Source organism: Lepeophtheirus salmonis, chromosome 7 (genome assembly GCF_016086655.4).
Source record: "Lepeophtheirus salmonis chromosome 7, UVic_Lsal_1.4, whole genome shotgun sequence".
NCBI lineage: Eukaryota > Metazoa > Arthropoda > Copepoda > Siphonostomatoida > Caligidae > Lepeophtheirus > Lepeophtheirus salmonis.
In genome coordinates, this window is record NC_052137.2 from 3,584,269 (window position 1) to 3,604,497 (window position 20,229).

A 20,229-nucleotide genomic window follows, 5' to 3' on the forward strand; every position below is an offset into this window, starting at 1 on the left:
TGTAAAGGGAGGACATTCTCAAAGGTAGAGCTCCATACTGAGCACATCTTTCTCCAATGATGATCTTATCTTTTCGCCACTCCAAAAATTTCAGATGGACTCATACAGATCCTTTCAGAAAATTGACAACCAATCTGTTGTAAGAATTTTGATTTGATTTCTGTCATGTCGTTTCATTAAATTAGCTGAAAGCAGCTGTTAGATGAAAAAATATACACAAGTAATCTTCGTATTTAGCAAGGACATAGGAAGTAAATATTCTAAGCCTTCTCAGGCCCGTTAAAAAAAGTGTGCAAGGATACATACCAACATGGAGGGAGAAAAATTGAATTTTACTGTTTTTATTTTTTTGTTTTATATGAAATAGTCGTTTGTTGCTCGTTTGCAGAAAAATGCTATTTAAAGGCCGCAATGGCTTTGAAGGCCTAAAAACATCTGGTTTTGTATGTATCAATGATATATATTAGGAAGTAGAATAAGAAGTTTGATTCCACGGGAAATAATAATCATAGTAGCATTGGGGGAAAAAAACACAATTAAGGTTGGCAACTACGAAAAAACGGACAAGATAAAAAATGCAACCAAATGGAATCACTGGTAATGGAAATTCCCAACTACAAAATGTATTATTATTATTTTACAGGCTCTGGGAGGAAGTTTTTACTTACTTCTTTAGAACAATCTCATAATCAAAGTACTCACTAAAAGTATTTTATTGAGCATGAATTTTAATAAATTGGCCCTTGGCGTGCGTGGCTACGCAAGTATTTTTAGTTCATTTTCCAAATTATCTGCCCCAGGAATATTCTGAACGACTAGAACTGGCTTTGTTCGACTCAAGTCGATGTAACACAACTTATTTTCCAAAAAAGAACACATACAAATGTTTCTGAATGTATTATATTTTACAATTTTCTTGTATAATTTCAATTTTAATATTAAATATTTGTTATTAGACATTGTTATATGTATATTAATGAAGGTTATTACCGTGACTCCGAGGGCAATTTTTTCTCCAGAATCCGGCGGAAGGCAGAAAACAAGGACAGTGAGTGTGCTCATCATCATACACGGAAATACGATGTTATACCTAAAGGAAAAACAAATATTAAAGCACTATTTCTAATAGTAAGTATGTTTTTATTGAGTTTACATTAATATTGGCATGCGTCATATAAAATTTGATCAAAGTATCAAAAATAGAGCATTTTCATTTGATGTCACCATAAACCCGTGACTACGGGGGTGGTGGAAGTGAAAATAGATAAAATAATATTATGTACTTATTTGTTTAAAAAAAAAAGATCAACTTGATAATTTGAAGAATGTTTTGGAGGAAATGAATAATCCAAGCACGTAAAACACGTATATGGAAATGATTTAAACAATTCCACTTAGAGTCCAACAAGACGTTACATTTATAACTCTGCAACAAATCATCAGTGTTACTTTTCGTCTTTCAGGCAGTAGTAATTGCTTTATATATACGTATATTATTAGTCATAAATAAATTAACACAGATAATAACGTCTAGTCGATATCATATATACCACACAACTCTTAAAGAGAAAAGGAAAAAAGACTAGTCTAAAATATTATAAATAAAACCAACACTAATTAAGTGATGCACCGGTTTGATTTGAGTTCGCTACAGTATTCCCCCCCAGTGTGCTGAACGATCAATCTTTCAGTCTCCAACCCTGTAATTTTATTTTCAAGTAGTTAGAACTCTGAAGATGGGATTGACTAACTGTAGAAATGCTATGTGTTGATACGTTCATCACTTTGTCCGTAAGTACAGCTACCTCCTCCAAGATGTCGAGACAATTGTCGTGACTGCGTTAGGTAAACGTTGTATAAATAATGTCTTTAAAATATTGTCGTCGATGAATGTCGTGCCCACCAGCTGACGCATACTGTGCAGTGGTTGAGAGGGATTTTTGTCTCCTAATTCTTTGTTACCAGATGTTGTAGTCGTCGCTGCTCGGATGCCGAAAGAAGATCAATGGGATCATCTTTCAAGGCTTTGAAAGGATCTCTAGTGGAGGGGGGATTAATAATCAGATCCCGTGTGCCTCTGTAGGTAATCCCTGATTGAGGGCACCGACTACATAATTAAATTTAGTCTCTGAAAAGGTAATTTTTCCCTATTTGACAATGGCCTCGACCTAGCTAAACCACATTTGTGGGTCGCTTATCCAGAACTCAGGGAGTTTAACTTGACCTACTGTCGAAATGTGAGAGTTGCTGGGAGTTTCACAGAATGAAGCGGCTTTGTTTAGCTCCAAAGTAGGTTCGCCATCTTCAGGTCTAGTCATTGCACGTGGAAAATAAGTAAAAGATGAATTATTCGCTTGTCGGGGTCACCAATGTAGATTATGAGTCATAAATAAATTAGCACAGTTAATAACGTCTTGTCGGTACTTTATTTCACACGCTTCCCTTAAACGGAAAAGGAAAAGAATAGTTTAAAATTATATAAATAAAAATAACACTAATTAAGTGATGCGCTGGTTTGATTTGCATTCGCTACATATATAAGTTATCTCTTCAAGAACCTAAGAATAATGATACCATCGCTGGAAAATTAAAAAACCAATAGAGCTGGCACCAACTAAAAACCAGACCCTCTTTCATCTATGACAGACACTATAAGCTTGTTGGCAAATTTGTCAAATTTTAAAATTAACGATGTTCTTATTCTATTCTATATGTCAAAAAAATGTCAAAAAGATCTGCAATGTTATCGTCGATTCTAAAAAATTTTAACTCAAAAAGTTATTTCCCAACTTTTTTCTTTTCATAAAATCTGTCAAAATTGTCAAAGATTGATTTAAAAGCTCCCCTACATAAAATTTTTGTCAAGGCCCTATAACTGCATTATTGATGATGGCCACCTTTGGGCCTTAACAAACAAATTTTATAAGATATTAAACTTTTTTTCGTTCACAATGTAGGAAATATTGTGAACATTAATACTGTAATTTGATTCCAAAATAGAACCATGAAAAATCAAGGAAAAGCAAAAATCCATATTTATTTTTCATTCCATGTATACATACAGAGTCAGAGTTAAGTTATAGGCTTTGTATTCAAATTTATGGGATGAGTAAGGATACCCAATAATTTTACCTATAGTGTAGAACCATTATTTGATTTAAGAGACTTATATTGGCCCAAATATGGTTCTTTTTAAATTAAAAATGTTAATGTCTCAATATTTTATTATGACGATCAGTATAGTCTACTTTAAGTGCAATTTGGAAATCACACAAAGGATTAGTAAGAGTAATTGGTTGATATAAATTGACGGTAATTCGTCAAAGAATATACACTCAATTTTGAAAAAAAATCCTTAACTCCTGATGTAAACCAATATGTCATAGACTTGATTGAATCTATTATAGACTTACTATTCAAATTTATGGGTTGAGTTAAGATACCCAAGAATTAATAATACCTTTATTTTAAAACCTTTATTTGATTCAAGTTATTTATAATGGCTCCAATATGGCCTTTTAATTAAATAGTACTAAATTTTGTTGATTTAAAGTGCAATTTTGTTGCCCATTCAAAGGACAAAGTGCGATAGTTAGTTGATAGAAATTCACAAATACTCGTCACAGTATACAGCTTACTTTTTTGTTGAAGGGTCAGAGATACATATTTATACAAATCAATATTTGAGTATATTGTAAGAAATGTTGAGAAAAAGAAAATTATTTTTGTTTTTGTGTTTTTGACAAAACCACATATAATTAATGCTGTTATTATTATATAAAATGTTTCTAACGATATAATACAAAAACATGTTTTTATTTCCATAAAAGTGTTGCATTGATTCTGATGCATTAAAACTCTTTTAAGTCTGGCTTTTTGTTCATATTTTGTGGGTTGTATGTCGTAAAGATTATTAATTGATTTGTAGTTTTTAATAACAATTTATTTTAAATTTATGTCTGTGATGATATTAATCGTTTTGTCTGCAGAATCAGCGTTATTATTATTTACTTTAAATAAACACTAAATCAAATACAATTGCTTCAGACCAGTTTTTTATAATTTATTTATGCAATGCAAAATGGTTATAGAAAAACTAAGAAGTGCAAAACGTAGGTAATTTATATGTTTCAACAATAAATACTGGTTTTAATGTATATTAGAGTTTTCCGTTTTCAGGCTAATATTTTATCCCCCAGCACAAATACCTTATCTGCTGGGGACAATTAAATACCCGTTCCTTATTAATAATAGTTACAAGGGTCGTTTGAAAAGTCCGTGCAAAGTCCAAGAGATGGCACTACGAGAGCGTATCAAGGTTATTTTTAGTTAGTCGCATCTCTTGGAAGAACACAGACGAACTTTGGTCTATTTCTTTCTGTTTGGCATCTGTTTGAATCTAGGAGGTGGAGTGATTTTCAAAAAAAGGACGAAAAACAATTTTGTGTGTTGATAAAACATTACTTTATGAAAGGCAACACACTTCAAGAGGTAAAAAAAAGAAGCTTGATAAACAGTATAAGGACTATGAACTTCGATTAGAACAGTTTATAAGGGGTTTCAAAATTTTCAGAGTGGCCATGTGGGCACAAGTGACGCTGAGAGTTCTAGGTACCCTGTTGAGGTTCCTACTCCAAAAATCATTGATAAAATCCATGATATAGTGATGGATGACAAAAGAATAAAGGTAATTGTGATAACTAGCACTGTGGTCATCTCGAGTTTGAACTCTATATCTATTAATTTTGCGACCACAACTGTTGAGGTATGAGCTGGTGCATTGCCGTAATGGAAATTGACTTTTTTGTGTGACAATCGTGAGCGTTTTTCATGCAGCTCAGATTTCAAACGGTCCAATAATGATGAATAATATGCACCTGTAATAGTTTTATCCCTTTCCAGATAGTCGATGGGGATTATTCCATGCGATCCCAAAATACATTCGCCATAATCTTTCCAGTCCATTCCTGGATTAAAACGAATGCCTAGCAGAAAGAAATAGACCGATCTAGTTGAAAGTTGGTGTGCGTTCTTCCAAGAGATACTACAACCTGCTAAACATTACCTCGATACCCATCAGTAGTGCCATCTCTCGTACTTTTCAAACAACCCTCGTATATTACGAATAAAAAAATGATTTTTTTAACATTTTACTTTTTATTAATTAAGACTTAACGAGGAAAAACATAAATATATATATATCAATCATAATTATAATTATTTAAAAATAAATTCCTTTTCATGCTCAGGAGTAAACTTATGGTCATATATATTGCCTGCTCTAATGAAAAGTCCTTCATTTTCAATGGATGGACTGGAATTTTGTTATGTAGGTTTATTATTATAGCACTGACCCCTACAAGTCGGAGCCCCTAGTCTAAAACTGAGGTTATTCTATACTCTATACTATGATTCTCATTATATTTTATTGGTTGAGGATTTGAAATAGTATATTATAATTTTTTTTTTTGATAAATAATGTTTATGATTAAGTAAACACAGGTATTCGTGGAATCGGCATTATCGAGCCGATTCCAATACTTCAAAAAAGTTTGATTATTGCCGGTTCCAATGCATCAGTACACCTCCACTAAAAATATCATAGCTACAACAAACAAAAATGGAGCGCATGTTCAATCTCCTCCGCGCTGAGAAGGCTGGAAATATCGTTGGAATCTGTCTACAACATCAATAAGTTAGTTACAGTGTCATACAACCAAAACTTTTGCAGCAACAGTTTTTTTTTACTTCTGAACTGCTTCCAGCCCTGATTTAAACCCCTGGAATGTGTAGTTTGGTTATCTTGGAGAAGAATGTCTGACGCACGTCTCATCCAAATTTGGATTCGCTCCCAGCTCCCATTTTGATAGGTGGTAGACCTTCATCGTGTAAAACAGTTTAAACAACACTCATTGTGTGTCATTTTAGCAATGTCGTAGCTAAAGTATAAAAAATATATGATTCCATATTTCATAATATATTCTTGAATTTTTGTCAAAAATAACATATATTTTAATTTATTGGGTACAAAAAAAGAACATATTTCAACTTTTTGACGAAAAAATGTTAGATTTTGTGATTCATAATACATTTTTAAGCATTTCATTTGTAATAAGAAAATTTTGTAGTTACATTAGCTAGCTTAGTTTGCGAAACTCTTCACCCAAGCTATAGCAACAAGTCCCTGAACAAAGACCACATGATCAATTTTTAGTTTATATTGAGGAGTATACTTTTTGTGCTAGCTCGGGGGGTCCTGAGGGCACCATGAGTTACTCTATAAATAACTATGCAACCTCAATTAACTTATGCTTTTAAACGAATTCACAATCTGAATTCGGAAAAGAAAAGGAAAAATCCTTCCTTGTCGAAGTTTATAAATTCAAAATTTAAATTGCGAAATACGTTTCAAACAACAAAAAAAAACATATTTTATCCTTATTTTCCATAAATTTTGACCTTATTCCTAACATGTTTTGCAAAAAAAACTTTGTATATATTTCAGACTCCTAATATTAACCATATTTATTCCGATAACAAAACGTATTATGGAAGGATTTTATAATATAGTTTCTAAATATTGATGCAAATTACCATGCAAGTTTTATATAACTATATTTACTTTATAAAGAAAAGGAACAAGGACATATTCAAGAACCCCTTTATGGAAGGATGGCGACTGGGCCCCTTTCAGCACGAATATATACACACAAAAAAATCATGTTATCTCAAACAATCTACACATGGTTTATGTGTATAACTATAACCAAGCTTTTATACGTCACAAATGATTCATTATTTGACAGTGGTCAGCTCAGTATCCAAATCGTTTTATTAAACTTCAATCACTTACATGTAATAGAGCGTTTTTCGTCTCATACGTAGAGATATCGTAATTTCTGGAAATGGCTCAATACAGCAGGGATAGTAGCGTTCGGATCGGACCAACTTTGGCTTCTCCAACAGAGTCCATTCTCCATTGGGTAGGTAGTTACTCAAGTCCACTTCAAATGTACGATTCGTGACGTCCACCTGGTAGTAAGCAAAATAGAAGAGGATAAGTCATTTAAACGCAAGAATTTAAAATGTTTTGTGAGTAAATCATTAGAATTGAAAATAAAAATGTACTTATTTTCCTTCCAAGACAAATGGCATCAGGAACAAAACCCCTGAGATAAAAAAAAAAAAATGGTACCGGATGTCTCAATATTGCTTGGACACTTTTGAGAGCCACAATAATAATAATCAGTGTGTAATATTTTAATTCCCTTATAATTAGGAATGAACATTATATTGAATCATTTGATTGATTTGTAGAACTCAGTTAAAACTGTGTTTTTTAGCTTAAGATAGTATGTTTAGAGATATTATTAAAAAAAAAAAAAGCGTGCGTTCATCTTAGCTACATTCATATGAACAAGGATTTATTTGGGCGAGCTTCTTTTCAGCGTCGTTCATTTCAGTGACATTTTCATATAGTGAACCAAAAGTAGCTATAGACTATAGGAAATATCTATAGTTGATATTTTCCTTTGTGAAGGTTTAATGTTTATTCATTCAATGAAGCTGGTAGAGTGATAAAAGAGCATTGTTTACTATATGAAAATGTCTCTAAAATGAGGGACACTGAAAAAAAGCTCACTCAAATGAATAATTTGGTGTTGCTAAGATAGAACTCGCTAAAAGTAACGATGCTACAATGAACAGACACAAAAAAAAGGTATTTATCATTAAGCAAGGTGATTAAGTCAATTTCATGTGATCCATCCCTTTTCGCTCGTGATATAATATTATATAAATCCCAGCTGCCATAGTATTTAAATACACTATTTAAATTTTTTTGTCTTGTTTTTAAATGTAGAATGTTTTAAGAGACAATTTGGAATGCTTTAATTCGATTTTAGTACACAAATTTGGCAAAATCCATTATTTTAGAGTCCATTTTTTTAGACAAATGTTGATGTAAATGTGACAACTATTTTAGTCATTTGAATACAAATTACAGAATAAAATTCGAAATTGTAATTATAGATTAAATGATTCAAAACTGATCAAATGTATGGCAAATGTATGTGACGACATAAATACACAATGATGTTATAAGTGTCAACAATAAATATTATAGGCTTTATTCTCTTGTCTAACCACAATCTCCTAGGAACTTTATAACTGTTAATATTACTCCATTGTGAAAATTGTGTACATCATTAATATTAGGTCCAACCCGCCTCCTATCATTCCCACCTTTAACCCTAACCAAATAATTTGTAGTCCAAGTGATTCCCTAAATACTAGCAAAATTGACCACAAATGTGGCACGTTAGTTTCATTATTTCATTTGGAGAAAAGATAATGGAGTCTTATTGCTTTTCATTGGCTTCTGGTTCTTCTACAGTTATAGAAGCATAATTTTATAACTTGCTAGTTTATTATTTCACCTTCAGTCGGAAATACGATCACATATATGTATATTCCAACATGATGATGAAGTTGTTTCTCATTGTGTGTTCGAGTGACATTGTAGACCTTAAACATTCCAGTTCTAGGATCACATCTAATTATCTGATTTAATTATTTTGAAGCAATATTCACTATCAACTCCTTTATTTCTTTTCCCTTTTTTAACAAAATGTCAACAAAATCGTTTGATCTTTTCTTCTCGTTGATTTGATGTGACAAATAATGAGCAAGATATACTTAATTCAAAAAAAGGGCGGGAAATACGAAATTTTTCTCCAACTTAATATATATATATTTTAAAATTTTTATTTTAAATTAAAGTGTGTACTTTCAGCAACTAAATGGGATGTTTTAACAATTTATTTATTTATTCTTCCCTGAAGAAAAAACATCCATTTCTTATTCAAACAAAGATAACTCGAATTCTAAGCTAGATAAATACATTAAGTTTTTATTTTTTTGAATATTTAAACATTAGGCTGTGAAAAATGTTTATATCTTTATTTTTATGTTCAATAGTATGTGCTTAAAAAAGCTTTGAATCTTAATAAATAGGGTAAATATCAAAAAAATTATGGCCTTTATGACAAGCTCGATACTTTTTGTAGTTGTAACCTTAAGAGGGTTTTTTATTTTCCTAATCTGTTATAATTATTCCTTCAATCTGGAGAAGGGAACATCGAAGTATGCAGTGGATAAACGCATCGATAATGAATCGAAACCTTTAGGATTGGTTTGGGAGTTATGTATAGTGATGTAAATCGCGTGTATTTTTTAGTTGGTACGTTGTTTTTTCAAAAATTGGTAATCTGAAGGATGAATTTTCTTTTCCTTAGCAGTTGTCATTATTATTTAATACTTGAGTAGTTCCTTCTCCTAATAGATTTGATTATATTCCAAACCTGATGGAACATTCGTGTGTGCTCATAAAAGACGGATAGGAACCTCGAGGATTTGTTGCGGACTTGAGTGTGCAGCAAGAAAGGCAGAGATAAATAATGAGGGTATCCTCGGGAGTTATAATTGTAAGTATAATTGAGAATAAACATTGGAGTAATTAATTAATTAAAACATTTATTCCTATACATCTTATAAAAACATACAATCAGAACGGGAACATGTAAAAATAATTTTAATTTATGGTGCCTTCCCAATAGTTTGCCGGATTAGGTATACAACTGCAGTCCGTCCTAAGCGTGTTCTTGGGATGGTTCATTGTTCAGCATACGCCTAATATCAGAATTGAGTAAGGAACTGGAGAGGCTGGAGACGGAATGTCCTAGGAAAGGTCGAAAATGGTCTATAAGATGTGTTATCTCAATCATAAATTTAGGACATTCAACCCCGGATGAAGGGGTTTCATCTCTTACAGCTGATTATAGATGATTCAATGAAAGGTCATAAAAGGTAAGATGCTCTCCTCCACAAAAGTTTTCATATAGCTAGGGATAACATGCTGATTTAGGGTTTCCTATTTTTATAACATCCATAAAATACACACGATTTTTATCACTAGTTATAAGTGTATGTACTTGTTGGTCTTGAAGTAAAATTGAAGATTAATATCGGAGTCATTCGTGGATGTATCTTTACTAGATACGGAGTAGGGTTTGTGTTAATTTTCTTCTCTTGCGGTTGATAGCAGCTAACAGGTCATGACAGCTAAGCTGCTCTTCTCCCAAATATTCTTCAAATTGTCAGGGTGACCACGTTCATTTATGGTTTATTTTCTTTTTAAAGCCTCCCAGCAAGTCATATTTTTCACGATTACATAGGTAATGTCCAAATTTGGTATTATTATTATACCAACAATGAGTCTTTTTTTATTACAAAAGTTTTTTGTAATACTTTAGTTTTTCGACCTTTTTTCCCTGGCTATTAACGATCATGAATAGTTTGTACATACTTTTTACAGGCATTATTTGCTCTATAATGTACAATTCTACTTTGTCGTTAAAGAGTCAAGCCACAAATAGCTCATCTGCTCCTTACTCAATAATAAATGAGATATTTTTATGACTTGTGCAAAAAAAAAAAGTAACAATGGGATGGCAAATTAATGTTTTAATGTGTCTTCTTTACCATTTTTATTCCATGTTCTATAGAATCGTTCAATTTATTGAAAGAATGTCCAAGAAATGTTATCTACCCAGTTAATGGAATGCGCAACTAATGCTATAAAACAAAGTATGGAAACAAGCCTGTTAGCTTGAGGGTATATAGAGTTAGAGTTGTTAGTCCTGAACATTTCCTGAAATGATGAAAAAAAAACCTTTTCTTTAGACCCTTATAACTTATTCATAATATATAATGAGAATAGTGGACATATATTATAGAAAAATATTCAATGTAAAATTGTTTAAAAAAAGATAATATACTTCTCAAAGTATTTTGGTTCCATTTTGTTATTTTTAAGTGATCCCATTTTGAAATATTAAAATGATCTACTCATTATAAATTAATCGCATTATTATTTCGGTCCTGATATCTCATTTCCAAGGAGGGAGACCACTCTACTCCCCAATTAGTTCTGGTAGTTTTCTGCGGATGTATTATCCTTCTGTTGGCCCTCGTGGAATTCGAATTCGAACATCTCTTAGGATGGATGATCAAATTAGACGTATCTCCCTTCGATTGCCTCGATCTTCCTTTAATTGGATATGACGACTTCAAAATGGTATTGAAATCGGGAAAAATATGATGTTTATGTTGACTCAAACAGAAATTTCTTTAAATTATTCGCATTAAGCTGTATTTGTATTTATATACAAATACTAATCCTTTTATTTGGTTGTGCTCTTTTTATAAATTTTAGCAGTCTTTTTTGCTCTTTTTGGCCATAAAAGAACTCAAAATCCTCATTCTGCCGAACAGGCTTCTTTGTGCTTATATACATAACTGTCTGTTGGGGATTCTGTCTGTCAAATACATTCTCGTTCGAAAAAAAAAATCAATAGTGGGCCTGCTTTCATGATAATGAAAATATGTATATTCTAATCCGGCACACCATTTTCTCCTATGTACTGTCATTAATCAACTGTTTTGTTCCTTCTAGCCCTCCAAGGTTCACTTTTGTATCCTATTCGTGGTTGTTGCTGACATATCCATATCTCCTCCCGTACCTCTGATCATACGGTGGGGATTTCTTACCGTCCTATTTTAGATGTCCTTCAAGAATGCCTTTATTCGGATATTCCTCTTTCCCATTGGCTAGGCTTTCTTGAAACATGTTACTTATTGTACTTTATTCTACTGAGTGTTTATTTTGTCACAATTTTTCCAATTCGTCTTATTTCATCCCATTTTGCCTCATCTTTGTTTTGTTACATTCCGTCTAGTCTTTGTTTCCTTCCTTTTAGTATGGTTTTAATTTCGTCAAGAGGATAATAGTTTTGGTTTTAGTCAGATAAATAATTCCATACAAAAATTTGTAACGTCATACAAAAAATATTCATTGACTTATACATTTCATATAGTTCGAACTCACGAAATATTACTGAAATTAACTCATTCACCCCCAATTAGATAACTACCGAGACTGGGTAAAAGTCACAAGACCATTTTAACCACATTTTTTGATAAGTTTAGTGTGTTAAAAAAAAAAAAATCAGGAACAAGCTTAAGCTCTCGGCTTTTATTTAATATGTAGAATATAAACCAAGCAATCAAGATGATAGCGATGGAAGAAAAAAGCGCTTACAATGGTGCACAAAAAAAATCCTATTCTCAGCCTTGAGTGGTATCACAAGTGTTGAGTTGGCCTTCTTTTGTTCGGTCTAGTTCAGTCCAGTCTTAGAAACAGTAATATCGTTATTTAGCCCAAATCCTTGGGACTTTCAGTACTAGAACTGATTGAACAAAGAAAAAATAAAGTTGAGTGAAAATAATTAAGGAACAAACTTTATAAGTTTTATGGACTGGTATACTGAACTGGATTGGACCGAGACTGAACTAGAAGGAACTGTCGTTCTCAGTCCTAAATAAGGATGGTCACCATTGATAAAAATAATATTATGAGTGGGGTGGGATTTGTGTTTATTTCTATAACCTCACAACAAGTTCAATAAAACGTCATGACGGCTATACTGCTTTTCTCTCAAACATTCTTCAAATTATCTTTGTGACCCTGTCATTTTTTGGTTTCTTTTTATTTTAACATTCTGGTGGATATATTTTAATATTATTATTATTATATATATTTTAGACTGCACCGAAATGACAAAAGTTGGGAATTTGGTAGAAATTTAATATTCATAATAAATGAAAAATATCAAACTTATAGAATATAAAAATATGCTGAAATAAAATCAAATCAACCTTAGAAATTAAGAAATAATAAATACAAGTTTGGATTTTTAAAGGTTTAATTGACAGTTTTTGTAGTTCAAAATTATAAATTGGTAAAATAAGGTTCCTTCCTTGGCATAAAGGAAGAAGGAAAGTATATTTTATCATAATATATTCTACACTTTGTATGAAAAAATGAGATTTGTTTAGTGAAAATGAAGAGAAACGTCTACATCAATGCGCGTTATACGCGGTATCAAAAGAAAATATATTTTATTGCCTATATGCTTGGAACTGAAATACTCATTGTTTAAGGGAAGTTACAAAAAAATTGTAGAAATATTTTTGCAAAATATTAGTTTCATCTATACTTCTTAATAAAACAAAATCCTATAAATGGATTCAAAATTGATAATTTGAAAGAAACAACATCAAAATTTCCATTTTTTGACATTTTACAGATTTTCATACCAAAACACGTACATGAAGGACCATTTTTTTGGACGTTTGATAGTTATTTCCTTGATAAAATGAATAAAATGCAAAAAATAAAAATATCAGGCGATACCAAATTCACACCTTTTGTCAATATGATACACCCTAATATATATATTCATCTATGGGTATCACTAGTGATGAAATTTCGATGTATTTTTTAGCTAGACCGCTTTTTTTAAAATTGGTAATCTGAAGAATGGATTTTCTTTTCCTTAGCAGTTGTCATTATTATTTAATTCCTGAGTAGTGAACATCCTTTTCTAAATAAATTAAATTATATTCCAAACCTGATTGAACATTCGTATGTGTTCATATAGGACGAAGCGTAAGTCTGAGGATTTCTTGTAGAGTTATAATTGTAAGCCCTTGTTGAATTCAGTGTAGAATTAGGGATCGACATTGGAGTAATTGTAGCAAATATCCTTGTTTATATCCTTTTCCCCTTCTTCCCTTGTCACAGCTGATTGTAGCTGATCTAATGAAACGTCCTGAACATTATTCTTTCTCTTCTCCAAGACATTCTTCAAATTATTACGGTTGCCCTGTAGATTTTCGGTTTCTTTTTTAACATGCCCACCCTACACTAGATTTGCATTACTCGGTATCACAGATTTGTGTTGGATCATGCGGGTTCCTTTTACACAAATGATTTTTTATGCCTTGATACGTGTGACAATAAGTACGTTCTATACAATCATATATTTTCTATTTAAAAAAAAAAAAACTAATGTGTTTTTCTCTTTAGAATATTGAAACTAATAGTTTAATATCATTTATTTAAAACATTGGAGCAAGTCGTATAAATGTTTTTTTTTTTTGTTTTCCTTCCCCTGCTATACAGTCTTTTACATCTCATAAATAAAAATAATATGCTCATTTTATGAGGCGTATAATGTAATAGATACAAACGTATATATTAGAGTGTGTCAATTCTGAGGAACGAAAAATTAAAGAGTATGGAAGTTTTATCCCATTTAATTATCCTAAGCAATTAGCTCAGAATGATTGTCCAAATAAATTTTAGAGGGAATCGAACATATTTGTAGTGCTTATTACTCAGTTCGAGAGCAAATTTTTAATTACTTTCAGTCGTAAATCCTTTTTTAGAGCGATTTGCACCCATATTCCCGTCTAACTCGCGATATCAGTTTGTATAACGAAATTTAATTGTTTTAAAAACGTGGACCAACTTATTTTCCAGCTCAATCTATTCATCGATTTTCTCCCCACTTCTGATTTATGAGTTATACAAATATGATTTATGAAACATATTTAACATCACATGGCGTCCTTGGTGGTCGATGCTCACCATTTTTAAATACAACTAACGTCATAAAAAATAATCTATACAGGGTTGATCTTTTATATAGGGGAACACATTTTATAATTTTCAATATTTCAAGAATAATATTTAAACGAGAGGTATTTTAAGAATATTTATTTTTTTTAAATCATCTGAAATTTGTACTTGCCACAACTTTTATTCAATATATGAGCTTCCAGCTATAATAATGTCATCAATACGTGACCCAATTCCCTTGAAACCTTGACTGACTATATGGTTTTGCCTGTGCTGGGAACAACGCCCAAGACCTTGGTAGGGGTGAATAAGTCCCTATCACGAAAACAGTGGTACAGCTGCACCCGAGCTCCTTGGTTATGGCCATGGAGGACATGCTACATCCGAGCTCCTTGGTTATGACCATGGGGGTGTAGAGAAGCTTCTGAATTTCAATCTTTTGTTGCTCCATTTTACTCTTTCTCGTTTGTTTTGTTTTTAATGGAGTCAAAGCATTACATAAGGAATTATGACAATAGACAAATAAATTTCCGATTTATGAAAATTTAAATTTTAGTTTGTAAGAGGGATTCAGATGAAATTGATCTTTGAGAGCGGTCCAGATTGAAGAACTTGAAAGGACTAAATCAGTGCGGTCCACACAAAACCATAATCGTCTCAGACTGATATAGGATGGACGGACCAAAACCCAATACTAATCCACGTATAAACCACGAGTATGTTAATCATTATTATGAAGGAAAAGTGTCATTGGATGTAATAATGTTCTATGTATGCCCCGAACAAGGTTGCTAGATTGGCTTTTTTTTAAGCAGTTTGGCATTAAAAAATTAGATTTTGACTAAATCTGAAATAAAGTAGTTGTATTCAATAATTTAGTTTGATAATGCCAGTTTCATTTAATTTAATTTAATAGGTTCCGTGATACATTAAAATATATCAAGTGGCAATGTAGGTCATTAAATTATACGAGGATTGCTATTTATTTTCTGGCCAATTAATGAAAAAACAAAAAGCTATTATGAAATTTGGCTTTCCTCCTTTTCAAAATATTATATACAATTGACGCAACCTCATCAAAATTGACGGGTACCAATTTGATTTTGTGAAATTCGCATAACATATTTTTCTATATTTTGGATAATTGATTTTAATAATAAAATACCTTCAATATTCAATTTTGTATTATATTATTAAAAGATTGGACATCCATGGTCTAGATAATTTAAATGTAACAAATATAAAAGACTGATCCAGGCTGAATTTTTCTTTGGGACCGATCTAAACCTAATTTTCCTTTGAGACCAGCCTAAACCAAACTTCTTAAAATGACCGAATTAATAAGGTCCAATAAAAATTATAACTGTCCTAGACTAAAAGCCATCATTAATATTTATGGGTTCCAAGAACTGAGTTTCCCCCGATACTATGCATCCATGCATCATATTCATGATAATTTTCTATATTGACAAAGCCTTCCGCTCTACGAAGCCTGTACCTATCTCTAATTAGTTAGAATAAATGAAGTAAATATTTGTGATTGTGTTTTTTAACATTTTTGAACGTTATGTGGGTTCTCTTCGCAATAACTCTTTTGTTATCAATATTAATGAAGCAAGATTAACTTGTCTGTCTGTGTATATCTCACTTTTGAGTGTGTACTTAATATCTTAGAACAAGGAGTCACGCAGTTCTAAGATAATAACAATTTAGCAACGAGCGTGTTCAGCTCAACACTTCATATTTAACAAAAATACATTAATAAGTTAGCCCACATTTATGGTTTGTTCTTATGAAACACTCTCATTTACATATATGCTCAATATTTATAAACATGCATGTATTGTATATAGATTAAAATTGTGACAATAAAGTGGCCTAGGACTAATGGCCATTGTGTATGAATGTTTTATATATATAAGATTCAAATGCATTTTGTTTTTACTCAACAAGTTAAGTCGAATTATTAAAAAAAAAATCCTTTCTTTTTGTACTTCTTAGAAGCAATGCATAGTTCAATATTTGCTAAGTGTTTTTGAACAAACAAAGTTTCCTCTTATAGGACTTATAAGGGTTTTATTAGTACTTAGCAAATATTATACTCCTCATTAAATTATATATTAATTTTTGTGTCTATGATTTTTTTCTTTAGCACCAAGGTGAACTTACGACAGTTCAAAAAGTCAAGGAAGATACATTACCGAAAACTGATTGCCAAACACCATTTTGCTGAACGTACACTTTGACCCTCCCCCCACCAAAAAAAAAAAAAAAAATATATATATATAAATATTTCATATACATATTTCGGCCAATTATGGGTGCCTTGTATTCCAATAATAAGTTGAGATACACAAGGATATGGTTTATAGTCTTAATTTGGTATATAAGACATAATTTGGACCGTATATGGCCTTTTTGAAATCAAATCTATCAATTTCTACTTCTTTCATAGTGACGACGAGTTTTTGCCACTCTATCTGTAATTTACGACGCAGCTTAATGATTAATAATAAAAATTTGATTATAGAAATTGACAATAGTGATTATAAGACTACTATTCTTCCCTCAACTAGGAAAAAAAATCCATAAAACATGCTATTGTGTTTCCATAGAAGCACAGGTGAATTATCATAAATTTCTAACAATAAATTATTGTTAGTACCCTTTTCAGTATCTTGAAAATTACACTTAAAGCAGTTAATATCCACCGTAACAATTCAATGGATGGTTATTAATTGAAATGCCATATTAGGACCAGCATAAGTCTCTTAAATCAAATAAGAATTTCAAACTATTGATACTATTCTTAAAGTATCTTAAATCATGCCAAAATTGGAATATTACTCATATAGTTCACTAATAGTATCATCTATCATTGTTTTGTGAAATATAGGATGAAATAAAAGCACTCAAGGACATTGATAATACTGGGCCGTGCAAAATTATTTACCAATGATGTAAATATACTTTTTAAGAGGTTTTGTGGCAACCAATCTGATTGTTTCGTATTTTTACTGTTAAAAGAAACAAAAATCCTTCGTGTGAGAGCGTAACAACTTCCACACGTGATACCATGTCCAATCAGGAAACAAAGAGGATCGAAATTGCAGCCCTCCTCTGAGCGGGAGTGCCTCATAACAACATTAAGGAAGAGGTTGGGGCCTCGTTGAAGACAATTTGCAACGTTTCCAAGCGCTTGGAGGCTGGGGGTGATCTCAAGCATTCTCCTGGGGCTGGCAGGAAGCCCACTGTCTCAACAAGGCAAGCAAAGGCAGTGTTCAAGAGGACTCCCAACAGGTCCATTGCCGACATGGCCAGAAAGATGGGAACGTCGACATCAACTGTTTCAAGGGCATTGAAAAGGGCTGGAGGAAAGTCCCTGAGGCGTACTGAACGCCCTCTGCTAACTGAACGTCAGCGAAAAGTCAGACTTGAGTGTGCCAAGAAAATCTTGAATGTTATAAAGAGCTCATCTGGATGCATCATCATTCTTTCAGATGAGAAAAATTTTACGGTCGATCCTGTTTTCAACAGGCAAAATGACCGTGTTGTGAGTTTTGGAGATGTTTGGAGATCCAACGGGAAGGCCATGAAGCCGCTATGGTTCCCCACTGGCTCAGATTAACAGCGGATGATTATGTGAAGATTCTGGCGTCCAAGGGCCTTCCATGGATCAAATCCATAGTCGGCAACTCTCCTTGTGCTTTTCAACAATTCAACAAGATGGAGCACTCGCCCACGCTTCCAAGAAAGCTCAGGAGTTGCTCAAGGACAACATAAACTTTTGGCCAAGGACAACATAAACTTTTGGCCAAGGCCCCCTCAGAGCCCAGATCTGAACCCACTAGACTTCTCTATCTAGGAACACGTGGAGACCAAGGCCTGCAAAAAACGACACAAGAACATCAATGTCTTAAAGGCTGCTGTCAACAAGGCCTGGGCCTCCGTCGACGCCGAGTACATCTAGCAAGTCTGTGGCAGCTTCAGACGTAGCCTGACCAGTGTCATTGAGTCAAATGGTGGCTACATTGATTAAATTTGATCACAAACTATTTTATTATTCTAAAAATGTATGAATAAATTGTTTCTCGAGTCATTCGAAATGTCATTATTGTCTGCAATATGTTCTGAACAAAAATCGGTAAATAATTCTGCACGGCCCGGTAATTATGAAAAAATGAATATTTGAATGATGATTTTTTAAGGACTCTCTTTACAGCCATTTTTTTGTCGGAATATAGAAAGAGGTAGATTTTTTTAATCAAAATATCAAAAAAATCAAAATTGAACAAAGTATATTTCAGATACCTTTATGGCTTGAAAGGGGTGAAAGTCCTAAAAGTAATCTTACAACTACAGATTGAGATATTGACATATTTAATTTCAAAGATAATAATATCAGGATCAATATAAGTATCTTCAGTTGAATAATATTCTAAGCTAAAGCATACATTTTTGGGTGTCTTAACTCATTCCATGAATTTGAATATAAAGTGTACAATCGACTCAAATGTACCTATGAAATATTTGGGCGTAGATGAACATGAAGTTAGAACAATAAATCGAAATTTCCACATATACTTGATTTTTGTTCGAGATGTTTCTAACGTTGGTGTACCTTATAGTAGCATTACTAAATTACAAAAAACGGTATTTTTATGGAATCAAGGAATGACAACTCAAAATCAATTGGCAGTATGTTAAAATACGATCATGAGCTTCATTTTTTAATCAATATATCTTTCTTCACAAGCAGTAACACTAACAGCCTTGTCACGTCGGTGAACAGATTGGCAGCCTTCGAAAATGAAGGCCGTAAACATAGCTTGCCACAATGTCGTGATGTCAGCTCAGAGCAGATCCAAATTTGGATGAGAGGAGCAGGAGACCTTCTAAGAGTCTCTAAATTGAAAAGTCCTGGGGTTTGAGATCGGGGCTGAAAGAGGCCTACATGGAGGTAGCCTGGAAGTTAGCTATATTGTGCTTGCAAAAGTTTTGGATTTTCTTGGCTGTATAAGGGTGTAATGAACTTGATGTTCTACGGATGGGGATGCCAATGGTCTTTGAATGGTCTTATCATGACTGACCAGGGGCTTCCGCAGCGGTTGGAATAGAGAGCCTCTAGCATTCCTCCACCCCCCCACCCCTAAATTAAGGAAATTTTATTTTTAATAGATATCATTTTGGTTACGATAAAAAAACTTATGGGAGAATATGGTTGAAATCTTTTTTTAAAGATTTACTTTCTTAAAAAAGATAATTTAGGGAAATGATGGAACAGAGGAAAAAATTAAATTTTTTCGGAATAGCAAGGTATTTTTGAAATTTTTTTCATAAATTTTTTCAAAAAATTTTAATTTTTGGATTTTTTCAAAACAGTCCCAGAAACCCCCCATAATATGTGTATTTACATCTAATTCTGCAGACGCGAAGTGTGAACTGGTGTGCACTAGTGAAGAGGATGTAGCGCGTGTGTAGTCTTTTTTTTTCTCTGATATTTGTACACTTAGAAACATGTTGAATACAAAAGTGTTTAATATTTTTTTACGGTGTCGTTTAGTTGCATAATGAAACCTCGTAATTAAAAACAACGGGCTTAAAATCTAAATTATGTCGTGCATGTTTTGAGTACCCACACTGTTTACAATTTTTGCAAAAATCATGTTTTTAGTCCCATTATA

At 32.5% G+C, this 20,229-nt stretch overlaps 1 protein-coding gene across 1 annotated transcript in view; it reads right to left on the reverse strand.

The window, feature by feature from the left end:
- The window catches only part of LOC121121617 (neuronal acetylcholine receptor subunit alpha-2), a 244,467-nt gene that overhangs the window by 26,544 nt on the left and 197,694 nt on the right, over window positions 1-20,229 (reverse strand). Inside the window, exons 5-6 of the mRNA XM_071890020.1 lie at window positions 6,854-7,032; window positions 991-1,090 (exon numbers count right to left, since the gene is read on the reverse strand). Of these exons, the coding sequence (XP_071746121.1) occupies window positions 991-1,090; window positions 6,854-7,032 (279 nt within the window). The remainder of the gene's footprint in view (window positions 1-990; window positions 1,091-6,853; window positions 7,033-20,229) is intronic.